This window comes from Colossoma macropomum, unplaced genomic scaffold, assembly GCF_904425465.1.
Source record: "Colossoma macropomum unplaced genomic scaffold, Colossoma_macropomum, whole genome shotgun sequence".
Lineage (NCBI taxonomy): Eukaryota > Metazoa > Chordata > Actinopteri > Characiformes > Serrasalmidae > Colossoma > Colossoma macropomum.
In genome coordinates this window covers 15,883,913-15,904,975 of record NW_023494788.1, presented here as the reverse complement: position 1 = coordinate 15,904,975, position 21,063 = coordinate 15,883,913, and the positions used below count along the sequence as shown (strand labels likewise).

The 21,063-nt window shown below is 39.1% G+C and overlaps 1 protein-coding gene across 1 annotated transcript in view; it reads right to left on the bottom strand.

Annotated features, from left to right (window-relative positions):
• The window catches only part of LOC118806921 (gamma-aminobutyric acid receptor subunit alpha-2), a 54,089-nt gene that overhangs the window by 16,885 nt on the left and 16,141 nt on the right, over window positions 1-21,063 (bottom strand). Inside the window, exons 5-7 of the mRNA XM_036568625.1 lie at window positions 7,915-8,135; window positions 6,190-6,272; window positions 4,768-4,911 (exon numbers count right to left, since the gene is read on the bottom strand). Of these exons, the coding sequence (XP_036424518.1) occupies window positions 4,768-4,911; window positions 6,190-6,272; window positions 7,915-8,135 (448 nt within the window). The remainder of the gene's footprint in view (window positions 1-4,767; window positions 4,912-6,189; window positions 6,273-7,914; window positions 8,136-21,063) is intronic.

The following is a 21,063-nucleotide window of genomic DNA, read 5'->3' as shown; positions in this document are numbered from 1 at the left end:
CATGCAATTATCTGAGTGGAGGGTGCTATAAATAAAACATCATCTGGCACACTCCACTGTAAACTATAAAACCTGATTAGTTCAGTTTATTCAAACGCTTTCATGGACAATAATTGCCTTCATTCATTTGCGTTGCCTGTAGTTTTGTGTACATTGTATATCTTCTGTGCATCTGGGTACTATGTGAGTAAACACAGTTGACTAGCTTTTAAAGGCCAGACTCATGTTTGCATGTGAAATGCACTTAGAATAATCTCTTCATTCTTCGGATTACTACTTAAATGTAGAAAATATGTCCTTAAGTGTTTTAGAGCCAGTGTCGTCTTAAATAGCCCTTCAGATAAAGTGTATGCGTTCAAGTGTACCTGATGACCCAGATTTGCCCTATGCTAGACTCCACACTGAGACTGTTATAGTGAATTATTAACCCCTTAAAACCCCAGGCTTAATACATTCTAAGACTTATTGTTCAGTAACTACATGGACATTAATGTAAACTGGCTGAGCGTCTTAGATTATAGAAGTGTGTAATAAAACTTGCCCTGGCCATTTAAGGGTTTAATCTAACATCACACAATCTAACATCACACAATCAGGAGATTTACTTGGTACCCTTGGTCAACTATACGTGCTATTATTGTAGTGTGAATTCCAAACTCCCCTGGAAGCAACATCAGCACAAGAACTATGTGTCAGGAACACCATGAAATGGGTTTCCATGGCCAAACAGCTGCACATAAGGCTAAGTTAGGGTTTGGAATTGGGGCTTGGCCCCTTAGTTCCACTGAAGGGTAATGTTAATGCCACAGCATACAACAACATTTTAAATGTTCCCAACTTTTGGCAAGAGTTTATGGAAAGCCCTTTCCTGTTCCAGCATGACTGTGCCCCTGCGAAACAAAGCACGTTGAGATAATTTAGCATCGAGATCCATAAGGCTAACAGCTCTGTAAGACGTGAGCTACTCAGTACTGCTCACAATATGGTATGCTAAACAATTTATTGATGCCTCTTAACATGTTAATTATTTACTCAGGATTTTAGTAACAAAACTCTCAGTTATAACTGATAATAACTTGTTTATATGGCCTCAGGCACTCTGTAGTGTCACACTCACTTAGATGTAAAGAAAATATTGATATTACACATCTTAAGTGATAATGCAAAGATGGAAAGGGGGGATGGCCGTTTAACAAGGGGGGATGGTTTTTGTCATTTTTTTTAGAACACAAGGATGGCTTCCCATCACATCCCTCCTCAAATCGAACCCTGTATGTAATATGTTGTATGTACAGAAAGACTTTTAGGGTTAAACAGGTGAAGGCTGTCATCTCTCTATATAAGCACTACACAGAGTGAAAAACAGCACCGTATGTTTATGTAGATTAAAAATGTTTGGGATGTCGTTCAAAGGCATTGCTTGATTATTAGATTAATTCAAATGGAATTTAATGTTTTATGATATTATATTTTAGATTCTGTACTTTAATTTAACTGCTGCTATCAATAAAAACATGGCTTTATTTGGCACTTTGAGTGATGATGGGTCAATTTTAGATAGAATGTTGTACTCAGGTCAGTTTTGTACCCAAAACTTGATGATGTGGTTTCGAGTCAGGGTCTGTTTGAAAACAAAATTTCATCAGGCTTGGTTTGGGGTCGGACTCAAAACTGTGGTTTGGGCAGGTTTGGACCCGAACAGGAAATTCTTGGGCTGTAAAAAAAAAGCTTTAGTTGTGTGCACACGTTCTTCCTGTTTCTTGGTGGGCTGATGGAACAGTCCTTAAAGAAGGCATTAATGGCTGATTCCCTTAGGACACCTCCATTACCAGCCTGAGAATTCTGTCCATGGGGACATAAAAGAGCCACACTTATCTTCAGCACCACAGCCTGACAAATTCAGACCCCCACTAGTGTCAGCTCATTTCCACGTTACCCTGACAACCACATGATGAAAAAGGCCAGAGATCACCAGAACTATAGGATCAGGATGACCTTTACACAGCCTCATCCAGCGGCAGGCGAATATGTGCTACATTTCAGAAGATGTGTGTATTGAGTGCATGCTTCACTGTCCCTGGAGGCTCACAGGCTGCTACTGAGTACAGTTCAATCAACCTGACCATTGATCCGCCACTGCTAGACACTAGACATCAGCATACACAATGTATCTGTCTCTAAATCACTTACAGTGTCGCGGTATGGTATTTCACTGTGTACAGAAATTTTTTATGATCCTTTACAATTTATATTCATTGTTCTCAAAATATCTACTGGTAGCCCCATCTATTCTTATTATCTCTCTTGTCAGAACCCGGCATAAATAAAATAAATAAAACTTACTTCCAATCAAAATCCCAAGTGAAACAACAGCAACAAGAAAATGTGTAAATACTAGGGCTGTCAAACAATTAAAATAGTAAAACATGTTAAACTGCATTATTTTTGTGTGGATAATCACAATTAATTGAACTCGTCTTTATTCCTCAAGTTTGACCCTGAAGATAGAACTCTGTTTAAAATGCAGTTCACTTTGTTTTAGCTTTATGAGTGTAAAAAAATAAGCTTCATCAGAATAAATGAATTACTTTCAGTAATTCAAGACCATTCTTTTTCCTCATGTGAAGGCAGGGTTCACATGAATGTGAATGTGAAAATCACACAAATGCAGGGTGAATACGGTTTTCAGTTCCCAGTGAGAGAGCAATTATTACCCAATTATACTAATCAACTTAGTCATGTGCAATTGCTAGGTCTACATGGTAGACTTGGTAAACCAAGCTGGGAAGGTAAAGGCTAGCTTTATTTATACCGTGGCCATTGTCACAAAGCAGCCTCAGAGAAGATCCAAGTCCAAGCCCCAGATGAGTGACAGTGGCAAGGAAAAACTCCCTATGAGAAGAAGAAACCTTGAAATGAATCAGGATCCAAAAGAAGAATCATCCTTTGGTTGACACCAGATATTAAAATAATAATACAAGAGCAATATGAATTAAAAAACAAAAATTGACTAGTAATATAAAATAATGGCTATAAAATAAGTACCAGCAATTAATACTAGCTTTCCACTTTGCTGTTCCTTTTGATAGTTCCTCATTGACTTATCCATAACTCCCCTATGAACACTGGCGTAGTCTGCAGAATAGCTAACATACAAATGTTGTGTTTGCTTGTAATTGACACTAGATGTGCGTTGGTGAAAAAGTAATCCAACATGGTAGAAGCTGGAAATAACATTGCTATCAATAGAGAGCTATCAACAGAATTTGGCATTTCAAACCTGTATTTGAGCGAGGAGTCATAGCCCCTCACACAGCTGTTACATTTTATCCCATTTGTGGCTTTACTAATCTATCCTGTTGTCAGCACAAGTAAATGATGAAGCTAAGTTTTGAAGGATATTATGTGGGGCCTGACACTGATCGCAATTCAATAAGTTACTGTATAACCTCGTAAAAACATATGTATTGCATTATATTACAACTCTAGGATATGTATCATATGCATTGAACAGTGGCTCGAGGGGAGTTTACAGGAACTAGGATGTAAGAGAAGAAGTACTGATCTACATAGATATGTGCCTAAAATGTGGGGTCTTTGGAACGAAAGCTTAAATAGCTGTGGGCCCCAGCCAGTCACCATAACAAAGCTTGAACTGAGAACTGAGTGTTGTGTGTTCTCTGTACCTGCACATCCATCACAAGGAGAACCCTAAGGTTCAATTTCTAAAGGAAGTTGATCTTTGACAATCTGCATTCATTCTTCCATTTAACACAATGAAACCACATATGAACTACCATGCCAAAATACCACTATTGCTCTGATGAATCTCTTGTTGTGGCTATACTACAGTGGCCTATACAGTTATTATTGTGAAAATAAGAATTAAAGTGCTTTGTTTCTTGAGGTTTGAAAACTGTATTAGATTGTATGCATGTCTGTACAGAGAAGTGTACATAGTGAGCTGTTTCTTCAAACTCCTCTGTCACGCTGTTGTTTTCCAGTCCACAAACTCTGTCTGAAGCAGAGAGGTATAGACATGTGTAGGTGCTTCCCTCACTGTTGTGTACAGCAGTTCCCTCTACACATCTCTTCCCATTCAAAAAGGAGAGGGACAGTACAGAGAGGGTGAGGAAGAAAGAAGTGGAGGGGAGAGAGTGGAAAAGACAGACAGATAGAAAGGGAGAGAAACTACAAGCAGGAGAAAGATAGAGACAGAGAGTTCTTTCCCAGCGGAATGCTAGCCATGCTTGTCTGTAATGCTGGTGAGGTGGTGTACTGGGGCTTTTCTGCACTCAGCAGAAGTGGAATGTCTTGTTGAGGGTTTTTCGCCTCATGCCGTTTCTGTTCGCTTTACTGAACCACTAAATGGCACCGGGCAAGAAATGTGGCCACAGCCTACAGTGCGAGCACACCACACGCAGGATGGAGGGGGTTGGTGAGGAATAAACGTAAGTGTTTCTGGCTTCACTGCTGAGTTGTGTCCAGAGATGCCGTTAAGAATATTGCAGTGGAGAAAATGACATGTAGTCATTTGTTTAAACATTTCAAACAGCAGGCAAAAAGCATGTCCAGACAGCCACAAAGCACATCTATTCTGCTCACATCTCTTGTCAGACACGGACAAAAGATACCAAGATATAAATAGAAATCAGAGTAGGCCGAGTTGGACCTTATCAAAATCATAAAACTTAAAGGATTTAAGCACTTGAAAAGATTTCATCCTGTGTTCAATACAAAACTTGTTTATGAGGGATTGTGACTCACCAGTGCTGGATTTGATGGTCTCATTGCCCACAGTCTGTCCCAGCAAGTCATACTGGTTTAATCGGGAGCTCTCCCCCTCCACTACCACTGAGTTTGAAGCATTCTTCGTCCAAGTATACGTCACCTCTGATATTGTATACGCATCTATGGAGAGAGTTATTACTAGAGAGTGACAGGTTCAGAATCTTCTCAATTGCTCCATTGCTATTGGCCCATTCATCATGAAACTGTGTTCACACAATATAAAGGGCAGGTAGCTAAATAAGTGGTCTACAAACGTAAATGAGTTACAAGGTTTTGACATAGTAGTGACAATATAATACAATATATTGAACGTAGTTTGGCATATACACTGCAAAAAAAAATATCTTGGCAGGAGAAATCATTTTAATTGAGTCCAAATATCTGATTATTTAATTTATTTCTAGACATTTTTTATCTAGATACATGTTGTCCATTGGCTTATTCAAGAAATAAGCAAAGTTATCTGACAAGGGAATAAGATTTCTCTTTCATATTGCTGCTGGCAGAACAAAACCTCATTTCTTCAACTTTGGTAATTTTAGGGAGAAGGAAAAAACATTATTTACTTGTAATGCAAGTTAATGTAACAAGATTATTTTAAACAAGATTTTGGACCATTTCATTAAATTGTAATGTAAACAATGTAGCTGGGGTTTTCAAATTACGTAATAAAAGGAAGAAATGACAAAAATGGAGATACGAAGTTTTGGTGCGACAGCAACAATATGGAGGTAATCTCTAGAACCTTGGAGGAGACTTACAGATGCTTTAATTCTTAACAAACTATCTGGTGAAACTAGATTGTCGACAGCATCAGGGTTAGGACCAGGTTTTTGATTAGGTTTAGGGTGTGGGTTGAAGTTAAGGTTAGGTTTAGGCATAGGTTTTGGATGAGAATTTATTAAATTTAACATAAAGTTCAGTTGCATTTAATATACATTTAGTTTAATATCAGCTAAGCACAAGGTGAGTATCTACAAAGAATCTACTGTGGATGCTCAAAATTCGAGGATACCACTAATTTTGCCTTTTTTTTTTAAGGAAATAATGCTTAAAAAGGGCCAAGCTATCTACCAATGGAATAAGACATAGTGACAATACGTAATTATTTAAAACAAGTCAAAATATCTAGAAATGGTTTATATTTTATAATATTCTTACAACAGTCTACTTTTTTGCAGTGTCTATTGATCTCAATGTCCTTTCATATTGGTCACAGTGGTAACCTGTACTCAATAGCTGCAAAAAGAAGTTGTACAATGAAGATGAACATATATTGATCTAATCCATTCACTTCCACACTGTGTCCAAAGCCCTATTTTGCTATGGTGGTCTTAGCTCAGCTCCTGACAGCAATATAAAGACATATTAATGAAGAGCCCATTCCACGGTACTCACAGCTGCCGAATTTAAGAGGACAAGAGTGGAAATCCATGGGAAAATCCTCAAGATGCATCGGACACTCTGCATGTACTGTTAACCTGTGACACACACACATGCCACAGAAAATTAGTACATGAAAATAGTGATGCACTTTAATTGTCCTGTAATTCTTCTCTATTTTCTCCTCTGCTTTCCACCAGTAATTAGAGGCCTCCCTCCCCCATCCCTATGCTTTCTCCCCTCCCCCGCCCCCCCCTCTCTTTCTCACATGCACTTGACCACTAAATCACATTCTCATTGATTTAGCAGTAAGACATATTTGTACTCCCAGATTTCGGTAATGGGGAAAGTGATTCTGAAAACAAAACAAAAAACAAAGCAAGGAAAACACGATGGAGTGATGTAGAGTGCCTACTCCAATTTGTCCTGCTTCAGAGCGTGAGTGTGCTGAAGAGGGACTAGGGCCATGGTGTGTCTCTTCCATTAGGAAGCTCATAGGAATGTTCAATGCTAACATCACAATATCGGTGCTGTTGAAAACATCAGAAACACCGCAGTCACTCAGATAGGTGCAATTTACCACCCCCAGAAAAATGTACAGTACTTATTTGTAGTTCTTTTGCGTGAGAGGGCAGCATGCCATGGACACAATATTACTATTGATATTATATTGCTACATACTGTGATTACTATACAACCTGCAATACGACTTGTGATACAGTTGTATGCAAACGTTTTGGAGCCCCTGGTCAAAGCAACTTTTATTTAAGTACACACTTCACCACATTTTAATGCACAGTTACTGATCATTTGATCAAACTGATCAAAATTTAATATATTATAAAAAAAGACCTAAAATGCAGCCTGTTTAAAGGTTATGATACATTTTATATTTAATATTTAATTTTTTCCTATATGTTAAACTATACGTGCACTGAAATTGGCAGAAAAAATGCCATATATAATTTGCATAGTGTTACCTTATTTTCACTTTTTATTTGCACGTATTAAAAATGCATAAGTAAATAAATTATGACATGATTCAAGATCAACTTGCTTTGTTTTAACCAAAACAATTTACTTTTGTTGGATTAAATGAATACTTTCATTCATCAAAACAACCAGAGAAACTAGAACTGTGATTGGTGAAAATGCAAGTGTCTGATTACAGCACTCATTTGCATACTGTAGCCTTTTGCGAAATCAGTACAGCAAAGGCCATTATCGCAATGATGATTACCATGTCTTGTGTAGCCCTAATAAAAAATAACGTTTAGAGGATCTCTGGTCTTGCTAGTTGGTCCCTAATGTCTATTCCAAAATTAAAAATTGAAAATTTATTAATGCTAGTCCATCATGTATAAAGAATGATCTTTGGTATTGCAAAGAGCAAGCAGAATGTGGCACGGGACAAAAACCAGCCAGCGCAGAAATATTAAAAGAGCAAAAAAAAAGAAACAGTGGGGAAAGTGAGATGTTAATGGAATGAGCAATCATGCCTTCAGTAATAAGTTAGCAAGTTATCAGTTAGGCTGCAGCTGTCCTGTATTTCTGTTACAATATATTTGACTTCAAAGCTGCATTTACACTAAGAAAAACCCATATGACTGCTACTGTACGGTCTTTCCGAATGAGGGCTTTTGGCACTAGAATAGAACATCAGCCTACTTCAAATTGGAAATCAACATTAAACTGAATGTTGACCACAGTAAGTGATAGCATGAAGAGCATGATGACTACCTCATAGTGTACAGCAATGTGCCATCGTCCTGAATGCGCAGTAGCTTATTGGGCATGGTCATGTTGTGTGCCACCGACTTCTTCCCATTGTGAAAGAAAGTGTCTGGAGTCCAGATTTTGCTGGCCATCAGGTTGTTCAGACGCAGGATGTTCATTGGTCCCTCAAATTTCAACCTCTCGTCCTTCCAGCTCTGTCTGAAAAACACGTCTATTGTGTACTCCTGTTTAAAAAAGAGAAAATAGAGGTAGTGCTGAAGGTTATTTTCAGCGGCTTTCAAGTTCTACAGTTTGTCGCTTGTTAGCTGTTATATTAGCAAAGTCCAGCTCTGCGTTTTCTCTGATAAAGGTGAAATTTATTATATTATTGTGAAATTATGTGTGACATTGTTAAAAATTGGCCTTTTGACCTAAATAATTTACTTGACTGCATGAAAGAAAGGCTCATATGAAACTGTGATTGGTCAAGATGCTCACAGCACCCAGTACAAAATGTTGTGACTGGATGCAGTGCTCATTTGCATACTGTAGCCTTCTGCGATATCCATATTGGAAAGGCCAATATTGCTATTAACAAACAATATATTGTGAAGGCTTATTATGAAGGTCACCACTACAACTTTTCAAACTGCTGGCCACCTAGCAGTCCTGAATGTCTCACTGCACTGGGATGATGACCCTAAGGGCCAATTCACTACACACTAGTACACCAGAGGGACTCCAGTTTCCACATTCTGTACATCTCCCCCACCTCATAACGCTGAGAACCTTATTAGCCTTATTCGTTTTTGCTAAAGTGTGATAGTGTTTCCAACACCATTCTGCTTTCATGTCACATGGATGGCTTTGGCAGACTAATTTTAGCTGCAATGTCTCATATTGACCTGGCGGATGAGGGTTTTGTATGAATAGCCATTAGCGAGCAGCGAGGCAAGGCACAAAAGAGAAAGAACACGCTTTTCTACACAGCACTTACAAAAAAGAAGGAGCGAGAAAGAGACCAGAAAAATAGAGAAATATCCAAGTTTTAATGCTTGGATGAGGTGAAAACGTTGGTTTGTCATTAAAGGAGAAAAGTGAAAATAGTGGTGGAAACATCGTTTTATCTATCGATAAACATAGCAGCATATGAAAATCATCAGGTGTCTCAAACCGCATACATTCATGCTAAATAGTATGTCAAAGTAGTACACCACCAATGGTGCCATCACAATTTTAAATGTACTATTTAGTACAGTGGTATGTGAATTTAGACCCAGCTGTCAATGCTACATCTGGACTGACGTTCACAGGGGTTCAGTAGGTGATAGTGAAGTGGGACAGTGACTTCATTAAATGGGCCACTAACTGCTCTGCTCAGTCTTTCTGAACTGTTAGGGCTTCAGCTATGTACCAGCTAAGTACCAAGGACAGGGGGCTGTCAAAACAGTTCTACAAAGAGCCAAGAGGTTCATATCCCTCCTTGCACAGTGAACAAGACTCCTATATGCTTGTATGACACAGGCATGTGATGTTATCTTTGGGAATTAACGCATAAGAACACTTATTGTTTCACATATTTTTGTCTTATCACTTAGAATTTAACAGGCAGTTCTTGTTGTTGTGATATATGTATATGTTTGTTACCAATATACGCAAATACAACAGAGCTGATTGGCTGCATCTGCACTGTACTTCACTGAAAAAGCAGTCTAGGCTCCTTAAAAATTCAGTGTGAATGGCTGAGGCTAAACTGTTGTAGGCAGAATAGGTGGACTCACAACACCACAAAAACAATTCAGAACAGACTGTTTTTGCAGCTTAATTTCAATACATAGACTGTATGGACTAGGAAGAGAACAGTACATTTTGAAAGTCGCAATTTGCATTATATAACACATCAATTAAATTTGTTTTTCCATGGTATGGACCTCTTGAGTTACAAGTGAAAAACCAGGGCAGGGTGGAAGGGTACGGCTTGTGTTTATAATGTTCACTGAGGTGGAAGTGCAGGGCTAGTCTGGAAGTCCAGTTAGAGTGGTGTTGTCCCCAGATGACTCCACCACTGCATGCACTAGCCTCTCAGGGCCAGGGCCAGGGGTGTGGGGGGTGGTGGGGGAGGGTGCAGGGCCAGGTGCGGCAGGGCAATACCGGGGCTAAACAACTGCTGCCAATTCTCCAGCCAATTCTCCTATGTTCTTTTCCCCTTGTCTTCTCACCCTAATTTTCCCCTTTCTCTCTCATTCGCTCTCTCCATCTCCCCTTAGTCTCTCTCTCCATTTCCCTCTCTCTCCTGCTTTTTCCTTGTGTCTCTCCACTGGAAAACCCACACCAGGGGCTAAGGCTATTAGTAAGCCCAGTGTAGAGCAAATTTATCAGGCCAAAGGGGCTTAGCAGCTTCCCCTCTCATCCATCACGGACTGGATGTGGCCTGGGAAAGCCTGGCCTGAGGGCCATCCTGCTCTGTATCGCATATACGCCCTAAAACCCATACACATAACACTGACTAAATGGCTCCAGACCGATCCAGCAGAGATACATCATCTATCACAGTCACCATGGCCACAGGGAGAGTGATGACAGCAACTAATGATTGCAGACTAGTGGGCCATGAACACGAAGATAACAAGATGACCACCGCTTTTTCTCAGCACTGTCCAGCTTATCACATGGTAATGATGCTCCTGCTTGTTAACACATGGGTCCAAGCCATGGCAACATCAAAGACTTTACAGTTACATTTTTTTAAATTAAAGGCTTTATCCTGACCCTCGTGTTCAAATGGTTAAGAGATTAATCATTACATACAGCAACCCCACTAAATTACCAAATTCAATCATTCCATTTGGAACACCTTTGGACCACATCTTCAACATATGGCTGTAGCATGAGAAGAGACTCCATGATTCTAGGAGGGGAAAGAACCCTGAGAACTAGGCGGCTTCTGCTTTGAGCTAGAAGGCCACACCCCTCACAAACAGAGAGAAGACTAATAAGACAGGCCTTTTAAAACCAAGCATAAAATTGTGTTAAGGTTTCAAAAGATGTGTTGTTGAGAGGCTTCCTTTAACAATGGCAGAAGATACAGCAGTTGGAAAATATGTTTATCATCAGAATAACACTGTTTAACCTCTCAGGACCAGATGGAAGTATGTTAGAAGATGCGACACAAAATATGCTGTGATGCGCATGCAATGTGCATGCACAGTTCACGTTATCATTTCACAAACTCTATTTTCTTAGCCAGAGCAAAGTTACAACCTTTATTAACACCAGTGAATTTTCATTTTCTGTTTCGTTCCCGGGGTGGCACAGTGGTGCAGTGGGTAGTGCTGTCACCTCACAGCAAGAATGGCCGGGGTTTGATTCCCTAGACGGGCGACCTTTCTGTGCGGAGTTTGCATGTTCTCCCCGTGTCTGTGTGTTTCCGGTTTCCTCTCACAGTCCAAAGACATGCAGTCAGGCCAATTGGAGATTCTAAATTGACCCTAGGTGTGAATGTGTGAGTGACTGTGTATGTCTGTCTGTCTGCCCTGCGATGGACTTGCGACCTGTCCAGGGTGTATCCTGCCTTCCGCCTGATGACAGCTGGGATAGGCTCCAGCGACCCAGAAGGAGAAGCGGCTTAGAAGATGTGTGTGTGTGTGTTTGTGTGTGTGTGTTTCGTCTCCAGCTTGTCTTAGTAAATTACACATTAAATACAGGTGTATACTGTAGTCGGATCAAGGCACATGTATGCTTCTGTGTACATCTGGCCCTCAGCTAGAGGCCTGAGAAACAACAAGGAGGGGATCAGGAGGTGGTGAAGTTTATAGGACATTAGATAGGAAGGGTATAATCAATTGCTGTCTATTCATTTTCATTAACCTTTCAAACTTTATGCCAGAGAAATGTGCAGTAACACTTTACTTGAACCCTGCTACATAGCATTGACATAACCATGCCATGAACATGTCATGGCAGATTTCATTTCATGGTGTGCAGTAATATCACGGTGTCATGTTACATTACTGGTCATTGTCGTGACAGATGCCATAATGTTTGATGTTTTGACAGCTTATGTAACATGCTAACTGCTAAGTGTACTCTAGTTAGCCATCTTGACATCGAACATTATGGCATCTGTCATGACAATTAATAGTAATAGTGACATGACATGATACATCTTTCATGATATGTTTATGGCATGGTTATGTCATGTAGCAGGTTTCAAGTGAAGTATTACTAAATGTATAATGACATTTCTCTAAAAGAGGTCAACTTAAATGTTTATATAGGCGATCATGCAAATTATCACTGTAGAAAACATGTATCTCCAAATAGCAACTTTACAGGAGAAGACAAAAACATTCTTACAAAATATTTAACAGACAAATAATTAAAGCTTTTAGCACTTACTGAAATCAATCATTTCATTAGCAAAACATCATAGTACTCTCCTAACTGATATTAACAGAGACTTAAGTCATATTGTTGTTGTCTGTTTTAATAAATCGTGATTGCTCATCTTTTCTTGCCTGAGGAATGTATGATATTTCTCTCAGGTGAACATTTATTTTAAGGTGGCTAATTGAAAGTTTAAGAGATTAATTATGCAAATTGGACCTAATTATTACACAAAGCATTAGTATTAAAAAGCTGCATTCATTCATTTAATGAGTGCAACATCATGCATTGTATATGCACCCTAACTGACATTAACAGCCACTAAGTTGAATCCTGGTTGTCCATTTCTTTTCGTTAATCCTGATTGCTCAACTTTCCATATCTGAGAAAAGTAAAGCAATAAGTTTTTTTAAAGGTGTTGACTTAACTACAGCCAAAACAGGGAAAACAGTGCAACAATTTGACCGACATGAACTTGAACATTTAATCTCTTTCCTCACGAATCTTTTCCCTCTGCTGTTTACCTGCACATCGCACACGGTTCACTGCAGGGTTAGCTCTAATGATGAGCGTTCACATGACCACAGGGCAGAGGCAGAGAGAGGGAGAGGGGGAGAAAGAAAGACTGAGAGGTTATACTAACAGCTTCAGGTCCTTAGCGACAACAACAGAATCTCACCTCCATAGACAACACTGCTTGAAAACAGGAGATAAAACACCTAGGACACGATAATCCAGCATTACAGTGAGTATTATTTTTTCAGTGGCTGTGGGGAATAGAAGCACAACCTTTATGATCTCTGAGAGCTCGTACAGCTGCCTTTAATCATTTCTTACAGACATGCATAATTCATAACAGGCTACTCCAACAGAATGATCTATGGCCTTTTCTTTTCCGACGTGGTTGTCTAATGTTGCAGGTAAATATTTTAAAAGGCCCCGTAGATGATGTATTGTCTTGTTTGCTCCATTTAATGTAGAGCCCGCCACATCCAAGGTAAAGTACTACACTTCTGAAAAAGATTTAAATACAGCATTATCGTTTGTAGTGATTAATGGTAGAAAGCTTCTTAAACATGGGATTCCAAAAAGCTAGAAGACTGAGAGGGAATCCATTTCGAGGAGGAGAAGGGGAAAAAAAAACGGCAACTGTCAAAACCCTTGAAATAAAGAAAGAGAGAAAGCGAGGGGAGGGCGAGCAGGGCCGAGAGAAAAGATGAGCTCCAGGGAGCAGTGTGGAGGCAAAGAAATGGAACAATTTGTCTTTGAAAATGAAAAATATATCAAAGTAAGGCCTAGACGTGCCCGTGTGAGCCTGACTGTGTCTCTCCTGTGGGAGAGGGTCAGCCCACAAACGAGGGAATACGAGTGAACGTCACACAAAAGAATATGCATGCTTTATCTGCCTATTCCCTGAATGAGAGGAGGAGAAGAGAAGAGTCCACAGACGTCTCTCCTGAGCTAATCCAATCCTGGGATATAGTGGCTGTCGGTTAGAGAATAATTTAGCAGCGCTCAGTGTGCAGAACCGAGAGAATGGGATGAGAGACAGACGAGCGAGAGTAGGTCAGGCAATGAGAGAGACCTGTGGAGGAGGAAAGAGTGTGAACTAGAGAGAAAGGCTGGGCGATGTATTAAATATTTACAATATATTAGCAAAGATATTTTGAAGATACAAAATTAGGCAACATTGCAAATATTAGAGTGATTTTTCCTGAAGATCAAGACAAATAGGGTTGTATGTTATGGACAAAATACTAGTGCTGCGATTGTGAAGCACCATGCACCATATTAAAAATCTTGTTCCATGCCAAAGTCAGAGACCACAGTCTCTGACTTTTCAGTCAAATGCACATTGTAGTGCCCGCTACTGGCTCATGCAGGAGGCATGGCCATACAGAGTGGCCATGTGCGAAGGCTATTGAGAGTAAGAGAGACTTTAATCTGTAAATAAGTTGTTCTTATGAATGTTATTAGTGCCACAGTGTTATTTTTGTCATTCTGTGCTGGGCCGTGGGGTAGTTTGTGTGGAGTCAGTAACAACTGTCCAGTAGAGTTGTATGGTTAGAGGTGACCTGTTTGCTGTCCCAGCCGTTCAGTTAGCGCTGCGTGATGGTTCTCCACTGCTGCTCTGTTCAATAAAGCAACATTTATCTAAAGTGATTCACTCCTTCTAGCCACAATTTGTTTAACAAAAAAATACACAATAGCCTAAAACATAAGCATAATATCAAATGTACTGTTATTTAATTTGTACATTCTTTACTTTTGTGCATTTTACTGCCACTTTTCCATCCTTCCAAACTTAATGCTGGCTGTGTCCGTCCAATGAAATCTGTTTCCAAAGGAGTCACTAACATTATGTTCCCCTTCAAAGGGACACTGACATTCACACAAGAAACTACCCAAACACACTTTACCTGCCTTGCGGTTTTGTTTCTCATATGCATATAAAATGGCTAAAGGAGTCTAAAAGGATGTGTACCCATCAAGAAGTCATAACTGATAAAAAAGAGAAAAAGAAAAAGAAGAAGACATAGATTTGCACTAGAACACTGATCCTGGACCGATTTGCAATTGGCATTATTTGGATCATGAGAGGCTGAAAATGCAACCAACTACTAAAACTGAACTTTGATGTTTGGAAAAACATCCCTGCAGATTTCATTTTCTCTGCAGAATGGAAGCTTTAATAAAGAAAAAAAAATAAACACAAAAGATCCTGAAAAACTGACATTATTTGTAGCTGTTGAGGCTTGTGTGTAATTCTCTGTTCTATCAACAAATATTTTCTGCTGATGCTCAATAACCTTTACGTAATGATTGTGTTGACTGAAAATGAAATAAATGAATGAGTGGTGTGACTTTTGCACTGTTATAAAAGAATACCTGCATTATTTGGGTCAAAATAACTTCTATTTGTTGGGTTGCATGAATGCCTTGATTCATCAAAACACCCACAGGACACTCACTGAGAACGGTCAGTGCTCACTGCACACAGTACAAAAACACTATGGTTGTTTAGAGCTCTCATTTGTATATTGTGGTTTTTTAGAACCACGAAGGCCAATATCACGGTATCTATCCACAAATGATACACTGTGCAACCCTACTTGTGGCAACCATTCGCTGCACATGGAGGACTGAAGGTTTGTTATACCAATAGGAGTCCTTGGGCAAGACTCTTGACTCTTATACTACATTTACCTATTTAAATTCCTAAGTCATTCTGGATTAGAGTATCTGATAAATACGAAAGTGTTCGGAAAAAGATGCAGCATCCCTTGCAGTATGAGGACCGAATGTAACCGGTACAAATGGTGCTACTGATATAACATATAACAGTGATACAATTATAACGGTATATTACAATATACAAATAAAATAGCTTGTCATTATATTACGTTTTTGTACGAGTGATTCAAAGAAATATGATTGCATACCATTATTCCTTTTTTCAGACTTTTTACTTTACTTTAGTTCTTATTACAGTAAACTATTTTATACAGACATAGCCATGCAATCTCTGTAGACAAACGCTGGCCATAGAATGGGTCGTACTGAAGAACTCAGTGACTTTCAACTTGGCACTGTCATAGGATGCCACCTTTGCCACAAGTCAGTTCATGAAATTTCTACCCTGCTAGATCTGCCCCAGTCAACTGTAAGTGCTATTATTGTGAATTGGAAGCAACAAACTGCTTCTGGAAGCAACATCAGCACAAGAACTGTGTATGAAGAGCTGCATACAATGAGTTTCCATGGCTGAACAGCCGCACAGAAACCTAAGATTACTATGTGCAATGTCAAGCGTCAGCTGGAATGGTGTAAGCACATTGCCACTGGACTCTGAAGCACATGTTCTCTGGAGTGACGAATCATGCTTCACTGTCTGGCAGTATGATGAACGAATCTGGGTTTGCTGGATACCAGGAAAACATGACCTACAAGAATACTTAATGCCAACAGTAAAGTTTGGTGGGGAAGGGATAATGGTCTGGGGCTGTTTTTCAGGGTTTCGGCTCCTTAGTTCCAGTGAAGGGTAATGTTAATGCTACAGCATACAAAGACATTCTAGACAATTATATGCTTCTAACTTTGAGGGCACAGTTTGGGGAAGGCCCTTTCCTGTTCCAGCATGACTGTGCCTCAGTGCACAAAGAAATTGTCCATAAAGATATAGTTAGCAAGTTTGGTGCAGAGTGGCCTGCACAGAGCCCTGACCTCAACCCCAGTGAACACCTTTGGGATCAATTGGAAGGTCAATTGGGAGCCAGGCCTTCTCGTGCAAAGATCAGTGCCTGACCTCACAAATGCTCTTTTGACTGAATGGGCACAAATTCCCACAGACACACTCCAAAATCCTGTGGAAAACTTTCCCTGAACAAAAGTGTTTTTTTTAATATTATTATATTGTATTAATGCCCACTGTTTTGGAATGGGATGTCCAACAAGCTTATACTACTGTGTTGTTCAGGTGTCCACATACTCTTGGTCATATAGTATATATTGCCAAAGGTTGAAAAATGTTGAACTATAGTTTGTCATACTATGTTGTCCAGCCTTAGCAGGTAGTATGGATAGAGAGAGCGTGTGAAGGGATAGAGGAAAGAAAAGAGGGATGTATCCTGCTGGGTTACGACTCTGTGCTCTTTGAAGCAGCAGGAGCAGTGTTTGAGTTTAATCTCTCAGAGACAGAAGGACGATTCTGAGGAGCTCCAGCAGAGAGAGACCGGCAAGAGATCATGCACACAACACACGTACACACACACGCACACACACACAAACACACACACAAATACACACACCGTGCAGGAGTCTCAGGAGGAAATTTCACAGCCACACTATTCAGTCATCCTCAAACAACAAGCCACATCGCTGAACCGCTCCAGAATATTAACAGGATATATTTTGCCTTATTTTGGTACATAGTTCTCATGTCAATTCAAGTTTGGTCACTTTTCTTAGCTCATTCTCAAGGACATTTCTTTTTTACTAAATCTAACAAGCACAAAATTTCCATATATTCATATGTTATACATACATATATGTATAGATATGACAACATATTCACTGTTGTTGTGTCACTAAATACAAAAAACAAAAACTATTGGCACTAAGAGATTTTCATATATCAGCTATGATATAGATCCCATCAGGTATACATATACCTACTGCATAGTGTATACTCACTATGAAAGCACCAGACAATACACACAGCAATAATATACTTGTATGTGACATTCTGTGACATTCAATTCTGAATGATTATAGAAATAAATTCCCTCCCTCCTTTTGAAGCTGGCTGACAAACTGAAAACAAAGCATTAATGTTTTACAAATGAGCCCCTGGCCAAACCCCATCCCTAATACTGATTATTCAATCATAGCTTGGCAATAGTAACTAGGCCTGTGCACCTTGGATAAGCTATCCACCTTATTTTTCCCATGACCGCTGTATTTCGAGATTATGGCTGAAATATCTGGGAAACGGAAGTGTCATTTATTACTGTTTTAGCTAAGTTAAGGAATGTGTGCTTACTTGTTATCATTTTATGTCTCATTAACTGTCTCTGAACTGTTTCTGGGAGGTCATGCAGTTTGCAGCAGACACTACAGTCCAATTAATCTGAAACTATGACAAGAATGGGAATTTTGGCATAAACTTATAAAAAGTGCAGAACTTAAAGGACAGATGAACATGGCTTATAATCACTGCTTGAAAAAGCCAAAAACGTTGTTATCGTTGAAATGCGTTCACATAAAATCCAACCAGATGCAGAACTGCCAGTTGAACAACACAGAGCCTCAAGTGGTTTATTGCTTTTATAAACGGCAGCCAACATAAAATATGATAAAATACATAATTTTCAGTTAATAATTTAGGTTATTAATAATAATAATCAGCATAAACAAGTAATCTGTCAAGAAATGCAGTTCCTTTAGAGTATTTTTATCATTGCCAAGCGACCATGGACTGCTAAGGGACAAGAACATTTAATTGCTCATCATTGTATACTGTGGTAATTTCATGGACCTTCTAACTTTTTGTCATATAATAATGAACTTATCACAGTATAGCACTGTTTAATGAAAGCTGTTAATTTATAAGTACACTTTGGTCTTATTTAAGCTGTATTTACCACCAATTCAATGGCGCTTCCCTGATGAACTGCTGAATCTCAAAAGGCTGCCTGTTCCCTACATAGTGCACTATGTAGGAATTTAAATACTGGTTTCTGCTCCCCAGCAGTTCATAATAAAGCTAAAATAGTCATCTGGGATTCAGTCACATACATACTGGACAAACAGTGCACTATATACAGTAGCTAGAATTTCAAAACTTAGCTACATAGCTAGCACAGTATTTAGAGAGGACAGAGCTGTTTGAAATTCAGTCTGGATTTGATGCTAATTAAGACAGACCTGACTGAAAAATTGACATTTGAAGCACGTAAGACATTCAAGTGACATTCTTTAGTATTTTATGTTGACATTTTACAGTGAATCATAGCATAAGTTACTTTAATTCAAGCCTGTGATATTAATGAAGGAGTTGTTTATTATGTTTGCAATATTTTAGCCTGTTAGCTAGTTGACCAGTCCTTTTCTAGTTAAGAAATTAAGTTGTCAGTCCCTCAGTTTAAACAGAACTGGGTTCTTACTACATTGATATACCCTGTGGTCCATGCAAGCAGCATGTCAAAGATTATTTCCTTAACAGCACAATGATTGTTCAGGATGTGGTGCAGAAATACAGAATTCAGTTGCTGTGAGATGGTTATAGGTGTAGGTATACTGAGTAAGTGAATTAACAGATTTTTTACATTAAACAATCCAGTGTAATGGCATAGCTTTATGGTTTCATGCCTGTACTTACATTTTAAATGAAAAAGTTATTATTATCAGTGAGGGTAATTGCTGTAGGCTATAAATAGTATTCTCTGACTAAAGCGTTTCTATCAGGCAGCTTCAGGTTTCTTGACAGATCAATTACAAGGATTATTTACAATTTTATTCATTCCCATGTTATTTTTGCATTAGTTGTTATCATCTCACAAATGCAGAGAGTTTAGACTTTGCAGGAAGTGCTGTCCATAAGACACTCAAAGCATTGTGGGACATAAAAATAAAGTGGTTAAGTACAATTTGATGACACAAAAGGACAGGTATAGGATCTAGATTAAAAAGTGTGGAAGATTGCAATGCCAGTTAAGCCCACCAAAAACCACATGGAACACATACTTCTGTCAACTTCAAGTCCAACTTGCAAGCCTGGCTAGTTTTGTTACCTTACTGGATGTAGGGAGTTCAATTTAAAATGCATAAAATCATACTTTTACTTGTACCATGCATAATGCAGAATCATTTCCTTGTCGTTGACATAGACTGCAATCTTACATAGACTGCAATCTTACTTTTGCAATGTTTTCTGTAGCTTCCATTTTTTCCCATTTTTATTCCTTCAGGCTACTGGGAGCTCACAATGTTATTCAAATGCATGCTGGAGACCTCCAGTGCACTCCTTACCAAAATTCTGCATTGCAACAAAATTGGTAACACTTTATTTGGATAGCCCACTGTATATGTTTTGTATATTCTTATCTTGCATTTAACGTACAATCTGCTAATCTATCTATTAAATTATCTATTAAATTTACCTTCATTTACCCTAACTCTAATCTTAACCTCCACCCAAAACCTAAACCTAACCCTAGTACTAATCCTAACCCTGACCCTAACACAGGTGACAGTAACAGATCATTTGTAACTAAATGGAACATCTATGGGAAATCAATTAGGGACTAAGCAAATACAGTAAGACCCTAAAATTACCTGGAAAATGAGTGAATTGTTTGCTGTTGCCATTGAAAACTAGTTGACATGCTAGGTCCAAGACCTTGTCAGACATAGCAACAGTAACCAAGGGGACAGGACTTAGCGAAGGCTACTTTCTACCTTAGAAAAGAGTTTGGAAAGTTTTGTTAACAGCTGTTCACCCACTACTTCAGACTACACCTCTGGATCCTGTCATCTATATGATTAACTTTGTTTCCAGCACGCGCCCCATACTGTGCATACTTCCATGCTTAGACACTCCGCTGATTAAAACCTGCATTAAAAAGCTCCTTCCTCTGCCTCGGTCGCTATTTGAATTGATAATGGAGACAGCTGTGCTGACGGATCTATGAGTCATAGCGCCACTTCCTCGGCCTTATCGGATGGAGAGAATCTAATTCATAGTGGCACAAGCACAGTCAGGTGGCACTGCTTTTCATTCCCTCTCTCCCACCCTGAGCATGGCAGGACCACCACGGGCCACTGTCAATTTACCCCGTCCCCTACACAAATTAGACTTTTTCTAAGAGACAAAACATAGCAGGAGGGTGGCATAAAAAGGGGGAGGGTGGCATAAATGATTGTGCTAACAATCTCTCATACTGTTGCTGGTATAAGACAATCTCATCACACCATATTTTATAACACCACTTGAAGACGAAGACACCAGCTGCTCTTTACATTGTGTGAACATTTCATTGAGAATGGACCAATAAACTGTTCACAAAGGTACATTAATAGATGTTGAGTTTTTTTTCTTTTCCTAAGTTAATATTTTTGCGATACAAGGTTTTCTTATGACAGTAATAACACATCTGCTCATCCAATATTTCTTCTGAACTCAAGGCTATTAACAGGCTATTAACTCTTTGCTGCAGTAACAGCTTCTACTCTCTTCTGAAGGCTTTACACTAGATGTTGGAACATTGCTGCGAGGGTTTAACTGCA